The 13,724-nt window shown below is 40.7% G+C and overlaps 1 protein-coding gene across 2 annotated transcripts in view; it reads left to right on the top strand.

Annotated features, from left to right (window-relative positions):
* The window catches only part of CGNL1 (cingulin like 1), a 136,808-nt gene extending 131,305 nt beyond the window's left edge, over positions 1 to 5,503 (top strand). Inside the window, exons 18-19 of one of the 2 annotated variants that reach the window (XM_089667771.1) lie at positions 1,109 to 1,272; positions 4,834 to 5,503. In XM_089667771.1, coding sequence (XP_089523897.1) covers positions 1,109 to 1,272; positions 4,834 to 4,963 — 294 coding nt within the window. In that variant the 3' untranslated portion in view covers positions 4,964 to 5,503. Of the gene's footprint in view, positions 1 to 1,108; positions 1,273 to 4,830 lie in introns of both variants that reach the window. The other variant, XM_089667765.1, reaches the window with a different exon arrangement.
* Positions 5,504 to 13,724: the final 8,221 nt, after the last annotated feature.

The raw sequence follows: 13,724 nt of genomic DNA, 5'->3' as shown, positions 1-13,724 counted from the left end.
GAGAACCCAGAGATCAAACACCGCTGATCACTCAGTTCTCATTGTTCCCTGATCAAAGAACTGGTGACTGTCAGTCACTGGCCCTCTGCTCTGCCCCTCCAGTGCTCACTGGAGCGTTAGGCTATAGTGGGGGCAGTAGGGGCTGGCTCAGGCTCTCGACAGATCATTGAGAAGCTGAGCCATTGCCAGTCACATGGTCAGGATCTTTTCAGAGCCAGGACTGGCTCTATGACTTCAGCCTACAGCAGACTTTAGCCCATTGTCATCTGAAAACGGGTCACAGGAGTGCAGTACAAACTGCACTCGTGATCCATAGGAAAATTTTAGTAAAAAAATCTTTGCTTATACTTTAAGATTCTCTCCGTTTATAAACCCAACATAGTACATATTTCTTGTTTGTCACAACTCACCTTTTACTCCATTTCCTGACTGACTTCCAGAATACCAAGATTCCATTATTTTTAAAGGTGGTGTAAAGGAATATGTGGCCATTTCCAAAAAGATTCCATCTTTAAACTTTGTAAAATTGGATAAGAATGAAAAAAACACTTCCATGCTGGTTACGATTATTAATACTTCTATTGTTCCTTTCCTCCAGTTTTCATTTCTCAGCCACACAATAGCAAACTGTTTATTGCAAAGCTTGGAGTTACAATTGCCCTCTGTCATCCAGTGGTGATAGGATAATACAGCCATATCAGTGTCACCTTGAAGTGCATTCAGGACTGTTTACAGTATAGGAAAATCCCCTAGGTTTTATCAAACTTTATCAAACTTTGAAAGCTTTGGCTTGTCATAGGCATTTTCAGTAAAAGTGAACCTATCAGTAACTTTGCAAGTCCACACATAATACAAATTCTTGACTTGTCACAATATAGAGTGATAATATAACAGCCTGTTATCATTAAAAAGCACTTTTTCATCCACTGGCGAGTGACTAGGCAGAGGTTGGGGGAACAAGGCAGTGCAGATGTTTGCTCGCAGAACTGTGGATTAGCTGTGGGTATAGGATAACTTTTTTTTTTTTAATAGTTGAACTGGATGGACTTTTGTCTTTTTTCAGCCAGACTAACTATAACTAACGTGTGTTTCTTCTTAAAATCTCCAGCTAAGTCTACGACTAAAGTCCATGAAGAGACAAGTAGAAGAAGCGGAAGAAGAAATTGATAGGCTAGAAAGTTCCAAAAAGAAACTGCAAAGAGATCTCGAGGAACAGGTTGACATCAATGAGCAATTACAAACACAGCTTAATGCTGCAAAGAAGGAACTCAGGTTAGTGTGTAGTACAGCTCATGACTGGTGCACATTTAATAAAAGCATTACAAATATATACATTATTTTATAGAAAGTATAATTTTCTTATTTTGTGTGGTGTACTGTAACAGAGGATTTGTTTTTTAGTGACGTTCAAACCTCAACACATGTACATTTTCTTAAATGTTGCCTCGGTGGTTGGGGCACATTCACCAGTGTGCTGAGGTTTGTATCTCAAAAGGAACACTGTCTACCAAGTGTGTGTTCTCTTTATGCTGCTATTAGGCTCTTCCCAAGGAAGACCATAATGCTGGGCTGCTTTTCAAGGTCCATTTTTTTAAAAATGACATCATCTAAAAAAATATTGCATTTACTTGTAAATACATATTGTATGATATATTTTGTTAAAGATGAATTCTAGGTATGGCAATTTTTACATAGTTACATGCATGTCAATCCACAAAGAAAGCCTGCACCACAATATTTCCTCTGCAAGCATGGGCTTTATTTAATGGATATGCACAGTAAAAGCTACAAATGTCAACGCGTTTCAGCCAATATTGGCCTTAATCATGATGCTTGTCATGATTAAAGCCATTATTGGCTGAAATGTGTTAACATTTGCATATCCATTGATATTCATGTTTGCAGAGGACATATCATCTTGTTGGCTCTCTTTGTGAATTGATGGGGACGAGGATTCAGCTGCCTTAGCCTGGACCCTGGTATTATAGTCGTGGGATATAGCAGCACTTATAGGTTTGTTGATATGTATATTTGTACCATAGTTAGGGAATCTCTGTGGAAACTGGAAATCAATGTATTAGGCATCTCTACTAGAGTGATCGCAGTGGCTGCCCTGCTACTTTTTTTTTTTTTTAAGATACTGTTATTAAGTTTTAAGAGGTTTGAACAAAGCAAAAGGTACAAACTACAACAAAACAATAAACAGGTAGACCCAACAAGGTGGAAAGGAAGGAATCAACCTCTAACCAAAATGCATGGATTATAGGACAGGACCAGAAACAGTGAATGAAGTCAGCAGAGCTTCCGCATCCTCTAAAACATTCAGATGTGGGATGTAGGCCCATGGCTGCCCTACTACTTACTGAACACAGAAGACTGCTTGCTCTGCCACAGATGTCATCCAGGGAACATTTTGTAGTTTCTCAATGAATGCAAAGCATTCTCTGATTGGAGAAGGTGGAGAAACAGGGCGATGAACCTCCACCTCATCCAATCAGAGAACACTTTGCATTCATTGAGAAAAAAGAAAGTGTTATCTGAATGGCACCCATGCTGAGCGAGCGACCTCTTGTTTGCCGTAAACTGAAGGGTAGTCATTCAGCATGGGACCAGAAAGCTATTGAAGATCACTGTAGTAGTGGTGCCTACTACAGTGATTTCCAGTTTTCACAGGGAGCCCACAGGTATGTGCACATACATATTTACATTGCCCCAAGCTAGACCAATGTATCTATGTAAAAATGCCATCCCTGGAATTCAGCTTTAACTTGCAGTAGAAGTTGTTTGCATGATCATTTAGTTACATATTTATTAAAAGTTACAATTGTTTTAACTTTACAAGTAGCAAAAAGATCAGAATCACAATAGCCTAACTTTAGGAACTAAACCTAAATTGTAGAAGTCGGCAATTCTTTATTGTAGAAAAGAAATGTCACTTCTGCTTTAATACACACTCACCTTCCTGCTATCAGTTTTCTATTGAATATAAACTGAGCTCTGCATTCATGGCACACTCCAGCTGTGCCAGAATGAATGACTGAATGACTCCAAGTGCGGGCAATGTCATCCTCCACTAGCCAATCGAAAGGCCAAAAGCCTGGCACCCAGGGAGAAGATGACAGTGGCCAGTGTGGAATGTAACTGCCACATTGCTGGAAGGTGGAGGTGAGCATATTGTGAGTTTAGTTCTGCTTTAATTCAATAATATCAGTAGTGTCATGTCTTACAAAGAGCAGCCCAGGTTTTTTTTTAGTTGTGTTTTAATATTTAGCAGCCACAGGGTCAAAGTGAACCTATGCTCTGCTCCTGCAGTGCCATGCAACAATTTCATTTAAATGGTAGTTTCACCTGCAGCTTAACTTTACTCCTTTGCTTACCAGCTGCTTTATTTGGAGGGAAGCATATGACTGACTCCTCTTCCTTCCATGTGATCACGTATGCTGGGTGCCTAAAATGCCAATCACCAGGACCATCATTCGGGGTGTAGAAGTGTGCTCAACCTTGTGTAGGTTCTAATTCACAACTCAGAGCTTACACAGAGCAAATTCTCTTCTCTCCTAATGGTCTTATGGATAAGTAATAGAGGTAAATATAAGCTGCTGGTTGGACTGCTATTAAAATGAACTTGTTGCTTTACTCTGCATGTGAAAGAGCACAGGCTCCAAACAATGCAAGCTCATTGTTCTCTTTGGCATACATTCTCTATCTCCTGGAGATTACAGGTATGTAGGGACAAGTTGTTAACCAGGTGGTATAGAGTCCCCATGAAACTGCACTGCATGTTCCCGGATGTAGACCCTAGGCAAGGTGCAAGGCATATAAAGGCAGTCTGTTTCACATTTTGTTTGGTCCTGTCCACTGGTCCGCCTTTTCTGGCAGAGCGTATGTGCTGAGATCTCACAGACCTTTCACTTGACCAAGACCCTGCAGCCTGTCGTCTTCACCTCAGCTCCCGTTCCAAACAAAAATATCACCATTCTGTAGTAATCCACCTTATCAATGTGGCTAGAGCTTGCACCCCTAACGGAAGTAATTGGATCAACTCTGTGAATGACATAATGAGGATGGAGGAGCTTACTTTATCCCTTAGGAAACAAGAAGCCCATTTTAGAAAGACTTGCTTCTATGGGACTAAATTCCCCTTCTCTGTCATATACACAAATTTACTGGCCTCCAGCCCAAAGTAGACAGTGAGATTACAAATCAGGGACCTTCACTCCTCTCTACCCTTTTTTCTCAATTATTTCCCCTTCATTCCCCCTCTCTTCTCCTCTTGTTTTCCTCCTCTTACCTAAAATATAATGAAAATTGGTAGGAACCCTAGCGTTCTCCCATCAGCAACACATGCTTCCTCTCCTGAAGGTTGATTGCCTGACGTTTGTTATTATACCTTATAATCTTTGTTTAATTTTCTCTCAATATTAATCATGTAAAGACCTGCTGTACTGCTAACTTGTCTGGCTTATTGTGTCTGCTGTTTGGTTTGTCACTCTAAATAAAGAATTAAAAAAAAAAACACAGGTTCATTTTACATAATAGCTGCATTCTGATTATGGCCATTTTAATTTTTGTTCTTTCTTCGATGTATACTGTGTTCATTATGATGTATCTATCTCTTTACTACTTGTTTGCAGAGTGATTCCTTTTCTACATTTGTGTTTTTTCATTGCAAAATGTTAAGAAGGAATATTTTTTTTTCATGTTTTTCAAAAATTGCTGTTATGTTTTTAATATGACAAGCCGTATGTAGAATTTCTACATTTAAAATGGCCTTTCTCCTTGTTCTGTCATCGATTTGCATAACTGTTTAATGCTATGTATTTTTTGTAGCAGACGCAGGAACTCCCCAAGCAAGATGTTGAATGACCTTGATGACGATGATGACCTTAGCACTGATGGAGAGAGCCTTTATGAAGCACCTTCTTTATATAAATTTTCCAGAGATGATGGCCTCATCACCTAGACTGGATCTGTTATCTGGACTTTGAAAGACTAATAAATGATAGTACCCCATGCACTGTGTATTCCATGGAATAAAACGCAGGAAAACAACAGTTCGTGCAACAAGCCAAACACCATTCTTTTCCCATACAAATCACAGTAAACTGATTTGTACAGAACAATGCCTTAAGGATGTTATGCTTTGTAAATATAATCTGCATATCATTTGTTATAGAGTATTTCAACTTATATTTACGTATATAATAAACTGTTACAAAATTAATTTAGCTTCAATGACTAATCGCAGTGCAGTTGCTGCAAGCTTGTTAGCGAAGACCTCAGACATCCAAACAAATAGCTTTATTGCTAAATGTCATTCCCTTCATTGACACAGCTAACAGTCTGGTGTAAATAATTGTTTATTTGCAATGATTCTTAGATTGCTTTGTTGTAAAATCCAATCTTGTGTCACATTTACAACATGCTTCTCTTGCTATCATGAAATGAAATATTATTTTTTTAATAATGTTATTACATCTATTAAAGAATCTTTTAACAGGAACATTCAAAGAACAGAATGGATTTTTTTCCCTTGAATTAATTAAATTCTAACTGTTAATGTGGTTTTCATTAGGATAAAAATTGTGCATAATGAATTTTTTTTTCTTTTATTTTGTACAATCACGGGGTATATGAATACAGGAGGTACACATTGGCAAAACTGATCACATAAGCGTAAACAGAGCATACAGCATCTTGATCAATGGGATTATTGATACAACCAATAGACATAATGTGATGTCAACATAGGCAAACTGATGTGTCCAAGATGATACAGCAGTGGAGCTAATTCTTCTCTGATAACTGGGTGCTACCGCAAATACCGTCACTTCCAGCTACGACCCATAGTCAGATTGGGGATAGGTAGAAAAAGCGAACTGTGGGGGGAAAAGGGGGGGGGGGGGGCACACATACAGGTAGTATACATCAAAATCTTAAACATCCTACCATCCATCTGCTAAGTGCCATGTCTGCTGCTTGTGCTATCAGAAACACAAGAAGGCAAATTAAATTCAAGCATAATGAAATTTGTTTATTACGTTCTGGGATCCCATTCCAATAGCAGGTCTGGATGAAATGTTATACCCAATAAAATGACTGGCAAGAAAGATTGTTCTGATGATTTTACTACAAACAGTTAACAACAATCTAACAATATATGGGCCAGCTTAAGTGGAGCTAATATGTCCAATAAATATCTCACCCTTTGTTTAATCCATGCTTACAGACCTCTGCTTCTCTTAATTGACACTATAGTCCAGGCTTTCTCAACCTTTTCAACACAAAGGAACCCTTGAAATAACTTTCCAGGCTCAGGGAATCCCTACTTAAAATAGATATATCTACAATTCAGGGATGCATTAGTGTGATAGGCAATGGGAAGAGTGTTCCTTGTGGTCATTGGGAAGAATTATCCACAAACAGATAGCTAAAAAGATCAATGGTGTCAGTGGGAACTTGAGAGGCAGAAATGGCTCATTGCTCATGGAACCCTTAGCAACATTTGGAGGAACCGTAGAATTCCATGGAATCTTGGTTGAGAAACCTTGCTATAGTCCTGCTGTTCTCATGGACCATATGGGGCATGCTCAGTGGAGTAAAGGTTTATATTTTCTTGGAGCACAATAGGTCTTAGCATAAGTTTTAATCTATGTTTGCTGCAAGCAAGATGAATAAAGACTTGGTTGCCATTTCTTTTAACCTGCTGATGTGTCCTTTGTTTGGTAGCTATGATAGGCTAGAACGTTTCAGTGAAGGTTAAGTACCAGCAGTTTTGTAGGTAAAAATGGCTCATGGTAAGCAGTAGCTGATCAGAATCTCAAATACAAGCCAACTGAGTGCTTCTGAGAAAGATTGCGTTCCATGGGGATTTTTCTCAGAGTCCATCTGAGAAACTTTGATATGCACTGATGAAGGCAGATTACTTGGCCCCCAAAATGGGTTGGATACCACTGTTCTTATTGTGACATTTGTACCAAAATTAAGGGATTATGGCCTTTTGAGATTATTGTTTGCTGTGCTGCTTTGTTGATTACATTGTTCTGATCGCAGTTCCGAGTCAGTCTTCCCAGTAGCAATCCCATATAGTCAATCTGCATCTCCTTCCATAAACTGTACCCCATTTCATGTAGCCTGCTCTCACCTGAAGCCGGTACAGTAGTACATGAAAATGTATCATGTTTTCATTAGAAATAACAAGGGATGTTTTGCTATTCATTGGGCATGCCCTCCTGCTCAGTATTCACCAGAACTGCATTACTGCACATTTACCCCATGTGGATCTGGTCGGAGTTAATTGTCATGAAGTTACACTACGACTTGGTTTCATGTTGGCTTAGTTTATTTAAAGACTAGCAGATTGCCCAACCCTGATTTAATGCTTTTTTCATTTAACTCAGAACCCATTGAGCTGCTCCCCCCCCCCCCCACCTACACTTTTGCTAAACTCACAATGAAAGCATAATGGAATCCAAGCAGAGCAAGTTGTGTTATGAATGTTTAATCATAACAGTGTTCTTAATGTCTATGTTCCTAGGCAGGAGCAGAAGTTTATTTTACTCCTCAGTAAACACAGCTGGCCTGGCAGTTGTCACAAGGTATAGTACTAATTTCTGCGGCCATATTTCCCTACTTCATTCGTGATCATTAAAAAGCAGTTATACATGTGCCCTTCACTATGACTCCTGCAGACTCTCACCCTGACACTATGTACTATGCATAGCGTTATTGATTTTACCGATTAGCATTTTCTATTCCCAGAGCAAAGTATAGATTTTCTATTTTGGGTATTTAAAATTACATTTCTGTGCAGCACAATCCAAACAATTCCTTCTGTTATATTATATGTGAACCACATTTAAAATGTCTTTGGATGTTTTATAGAATTTACATCACTGACAAAAAACCCTACTTGGCATGGCAATGAAAAAAGTACATAGGTGACCCCTGCTCCACCCATAGATTCCAGCACCAGCAGTGCTCATGGAGTTGGGGTTAAAATATACATATATATATGGGCTGCCACTGCACTTTTTCTTGTCTTCCTAAAAAAATTCAGATAACAGGTTACTTAGTTGAAGGGGAAGGGGAGAGGGATTATTTGGAAGAAGTTCATCTATCTGCAAACGTTCAAAGACTAATTAGCTGCTTCAGGCCATCAGTAGAGCAAGAGAAGGAACTTGTGATTCTCATTGCACTAAACTGACCCAGGAGAACCTGGTTCACAAACATACTCAAACTTCTATGAGACAATTCTTGGCCTCTTCAAAACAGGCCAGACCTTCTGTCCCACAGACCCCTGGTCCATTCTACTTTGCAGTCACTGGCTTTAAAATTATGGCTGTTGAAACCCAGGTCTTGAGGTGCAGGGGGTCTCTGATTCTCTCATTCCCACATTGCTGAAAGCAAGAAAAGCAAATTCCAGAAAAATTTACTAGTGTACCTTGAAATCCTTATTTGGCTGGTGTGAATACAGGCAATTTAATCCAATAGAATTCTCTGTGCCTCATACACTTCCTACAATTGGGACTTGACCAGAATTTGACCTTAAGTACCCTCAAGGGACAGGTTTCGTCCTTTTCTATTTTGTTCCAAAAACCTCTGGCCTAATTTTCCCTGGTAAAAAAAATGTATTCAGGATGTTTCTAAGATTAGAACACCCTTACAGCACCCTAAGCTTTCTTGGGATCTTAATTTGTGTGTCTGTGCCCTGCAGAAACCACCTTTTGAACCCATCGGGGATGACCTTTCCTGCAAAGTGGCCTTCTTAGTGGTTAACGTGGCTGCCAGATGTGTCTCCGAACTAACAGCCCTCCTTTGTAAGAAGCCTTTACTGATAGTTCACAAAGAAAGTAAACTTGCACTGAACACCTACCTTTCTGCCTAAGGTTATATTTAACTTCCACCCTAATGAAGAAATAGTCCTTCCCTCTTTGTGCCATGTGCCCTGCTCCCAAGCACCCCAAAGAGATCGCTCTCCATTGCCTGGACATTGTCCGAGCTATCAGAGTTTATCTGGAAGCCAAAACTTATATAATAAATGCGCTTTTGCCAGGTGGATAAGACCACTCATCTCAAGAGCTTACACCTTAGGGGTAAGACACCTCCAGCAATCACCAAATTGGTGGATGTTTCCTGGGCATTCCAAAATCAAGCCTCTGTTGCCTAGCTTTGCAAGACAGCCACCTGGTCTACAATTCATACCATCTCCAAGTTCTACCAGGTAGGTGCCAAGCTTCTGCAGGTGCAGCTTTTGGTTTCAAGACTTTCACAGCAGCATTCTGAGTTGTGTCTGTTGGCACAGTTCTGTTTGCATTGATTGGGGACATCCCAGGGTCTATGAATATTCAGCCCCTGTCCTGTACTGTACTATTAAGATAAGAATTTTGACTTGCCTTTAAACTCCATATCTTGGAGGACAATACAGGACACCCCCATGCTAATCCTGCGCTACTCTAAATTGCTTAAAAACTTGAGCTCTCATGGAGTGGGGTAAGGTTATAGGGGTATGGCCAGGAAGGGGCATGTCCAGCAACGCTTTGCCAGTGTCCAATCACTTCAAGGTACCAGCCTATAACTCAGACTCTATGAATATCAAGCCTGTGACCTGTTCTGCACTCCAAGATATGGAAATTATAAGTAAACAAATTAAGTCAAAATTTCTCTTATTATGTACCTGGAGTTAGGCTTTAAAGTGTTACTAAACCCACAACAGTAAAATAGGGGTTAATCCTCTGCATTGTGTAAAAAGGCTGTTTGATAATGTCTTCTCTGATCCTCCCCTTCTTCTACAGTCCCCAATCCATCTGCTGATAGTACAGAGCTCTAGGAGACTCTCTGCATATGCTTAATTTAGGGTGTATTGCTAGAGAGTTTTCTTTTTCTTGGGGAAGGGAGCATGTGATCAGCACTGTCCAGGCAAAGAGTCGTGCAGCCTCACAGGACAGTCAGAGGAGAATAAAAACTCCTCTACAAGCTTTAACCAGTGCTCAACTGGACACTGATAGAAGTCACAAGACTGCTCTAACTGCTGATGAGAAAAGGTATTTAGCAGTTTATATTTACTAAAATAATTGCATTTCCGTGTATTGTGGGAGACCAGATATAGTGAATGCAGGGTCTGGGGTTTAGTAACACTAAGAGAAACATGCCATCCTGATCTCCTCCCTTTAATACTTTTTAAGCCACTGACCCACAACCTGAGAAAAGTCTGACCTCTTGATCTACGTGCTTTGGGTCAGTGCCTAAAATTGTTGAAGCCAAAAAAAATAGCAGGTAGGCGACTAAAAATTGCAAAATAAGAAATTTCTTCAGTACAGAGTATCCCAATCCCTATTCTATCTTCTACTGTATATGTCCATTTCTCTAGATCTAATCTGCATCCATCCTTTGCTGATCCCACTACAGATACATTATGTATCTGTGAAAGAGAAGATAGGAGTGGTAAACTGCATTTTCAATGTCTTTGCTAGAAAACTTGCAAGATTCTGCAATGTATACACAAGATGTAGCATGTTGCTAAGCAGGGCTGCTATTAGAAATCATGGGGGCCCCCTACAGCCAACTTGATAGAGCCCCCCTCCAAAAAACAAACAGTTTACTATGCTTCAGTTTGAATCAAGACAATGAGTCATCGGTGTTCTGTGTGTCCAATCTAAGCATTGATAGTGTGATCTCTGTAACTTACAGTTGTGATGAGATAGCGATAACTTCAACCTCAGTTGGGGTCCACAGTCAGTGACTCAATGAGAATGACATCTTGTAGATCTTGTGAAGTTCATTTCATAAACAGAGAATCTTACAACAATGAAATTCCATAGAACATACCAGGGGCGGACTGACAACTCATGGGGCCCCCGGGCAATAGGGGATCACGGGGCCCCTGTGTCCTTGCCCAAACGCAAAAAAGCCTATGGAAAAAGGTACCAGGGGCATCTCATGGGGCCCCCTACTGACCCCGGCCGTGCCCGAGTTTCCAAATGGTCAGTCCGCCCCTGGAACATACTGTTTCTGCTTCTTGCCATGAGGCTGTTGCAATGCATCTCTGGGAAGGGGGGAGGGCTATCTATGCAACATTAGCTAAACTAAAGGAAAGGGAGGAGCAGAGACAAAACACTGAAAACATTTAAAGGCATATAACAGTCAATATGACAGTCATGTGAAACATGACACTCCCCGTCTAAATCTATGATTTCTATAATAATGAACTTTAGTTCAAGTCCAATATAAATAATAATGACATTTCTTTCTATGAACATCTGTAAAACAAGAGGAAAGGGAAGAACAAGGGAAAACAATGCAAACATTAAGCATAATACAGATGTTGGTCTCAAAAGTCCAGGCTGAGACATGGAAATCCAACTTCAGAGGGAAGGCAGCAACATGCACGATTCCTTCTTACCTTCCTTTAAATCAGGTTGATGACTTGTCTTCCTCTTTGGGCAAAAGAAGTACTAATTCCTTTATAGGCCTGCAGTAAATGTGTGCAGAACCTTCTTTCATGGTGGATATAGCCAAGATGTGTAGTGAAATGCAGTAGTAGGTACTTCACGACTGCCGCAGTCAGCAGGGTTGAGGCTTGTGGGAACATAGTGCCATTCTTCAGGCATAGAAAAGATATGAATCTCTCTTCTGGTGGCATTCTTTGAGGATGCTTGGGTGTAAGCGTGGTATCTGGAGTTGTTCTAATGCTTTTAGAGACTGTTTCCAGGATTCCCACCTTTGTTGTTTCTCCTTGGGTAAGGGGGTATCCCAGTCTGAGCTTTCAGAAGTAAGCTGTCTCAGCAGTATCTTACCCTGAATGGTAAGAGGTGTAATGAAACCTAAGGGATGATAAATGTTTACTGTAGACAATACTCCTCGCTTTGTGAAGGGCTTGGCACAGGCTGATGCTTGAAATGTGAATGTGTCATGTTTAACATTCCAAAGCAATCCAAGACTGCGTTGTGTAACAGAAAGGTCAGATCCTAGTTGGAATTTCTTCACACTGACAGCATGGTCATCAGATGGAAAGGCTGTCATGACCTTGTCGCTGTTAGAGATGATTTTGTGAAGTCTGAGGTTTGCAGTGGCAAGCATGTTCTGGTTCTGGTAAGAAGGTCAATAGCTTCTTCTTCATTGGGCAGAGGTTTAAGTCCATCGTCTACATATAAATTCCTTTCGACGAACTGTCTTGCATCAGATCCAAATTCTTTCTCACCCTCTTGAGCTGTTTTCTTCAGTCCATAAATTGCAACTGCAGGAGGACTGTTACCAAAAACATGTACCTTCATTCGATAGTCTATGACTTCATCGTTGACATCATTATTGCAGTACTATCGGAACCTGAGGAAGTTTCTGTAGTCTTCACGGACGATGAAACAATGAAACATCTGCTGAATGTCAGCCATAACCGCAATTAGCTCTTGTCTGAAGCGAAGTAAAACTCCTATGAGATTGTTGTTCAGATTAGGCCCAGTGAGAAGATTGTCATTGAGGGAGACGCCTTCATGATAAGCACTTGAGTCAAAGACCACCCTAATTTGATCAGGCTTGCGAGGATGGTAGACACCAAAGCATGGTAGATACCAACATTCTTCTCCTTCCATAAGAGGAGGTGCAGGCTCAGCATGATCTCTCTCAAACACCTTCTGCATAAAGTCCACAAAGTGCCTTTTCATCTCAGGCTTCTAGTTCAAACTGCAATTTAAAGAAACAAACCGTGATTCTGCATGTACCATGTTGTTTGGTAGTCTCTTTCTTGGGGTACGAAATGGTAGCGGTGCACACATGCAGTGTATAAACGAGCAGTTGTAAAACATTCACATCGATAATTTGTCCTGACACTGATGAATGTTATGCTGGGATATACTTGGAGGCATGTACAGACGTGTAGAGGTGGCTGTACTCTCTATAGCTGTTATATCCAGTATCCATGTAACATCTCACTGTGTATACTAGTTAGCAAGGATTATTATGAAGCATTCCACGTTTCTTTTGACTGTTCCGTTGGCTCCAATCTAAGCATTGATAGTGTGATCTCTGTAACTTATAGTTGTGATGAGATAGCGATAACTTCAACCTCTGATGGACACCACAGTCAGTGACTCAATGAGAATGACATCTTGTAGATCTTGTGAAGTTTACTCCATAAACTGAGAGAATCTTACAACAATGAAATTCCATAGAACATACTGTTTCTGCTTCTTGCCATGAGGCTGTTGCAATGCATCTCTGGGAAGGGGGGAGGGCTATCTATTCAACATTAGCTAAACTAAAGGAAAGGGAGGCGCAGAGACAAAACATTGAAAACATTTAAAGGCATATGACAGTCATGTGAAACATGACAATCGGTACTGATCACTGATTGTGTTCATTCAGGGAAGGAAGGGGCAGGTAAATGTGACATGCTGCCAGTGGGAAGGAGAGGAGAGAAGTCGGCAGCACTGCGAGGGTGGGAGCACAGGGGGCAACATTTGGTGAACAGGGATTGTGATGGGGGCAATTACTGGATCCCATCCCCTATATGTCTCTCTGCAGCAGCTGCAGAGAGAGCCATACAGGGGATGGGATCCAGTAATTGCCCCCTTCCCGATCCCCCTCTCTGCCCACATCCGATTTACCTAGCTGCCTGGACCCCCTACTGGCCTGGTACCCTCTTATCCACAGCCCTGTTGATAAGCAACCCTCATCTCTTGAATGAATGAACTACAAGTCCGTCTATCACCGCGGCAGACAGACCTATA

This window comes from Staurois parvus, unplaced genomic scaffold (assembly GCF_062004578.1).
Source record: "Staurois parvus isolate SC_StPar_1 unplaced genomic scaffold, SC_StPar_1.0 ptg000054l, whole genome shotgun sequence".
NCBI lineage: Eukaryota > Metazoa > Chordata > Amphibia > Anura > Ranidae > Staurois > Staurois parvus.
This window is presented reverse-complemented; position numbering and strand designations above follow the sequence as displayed.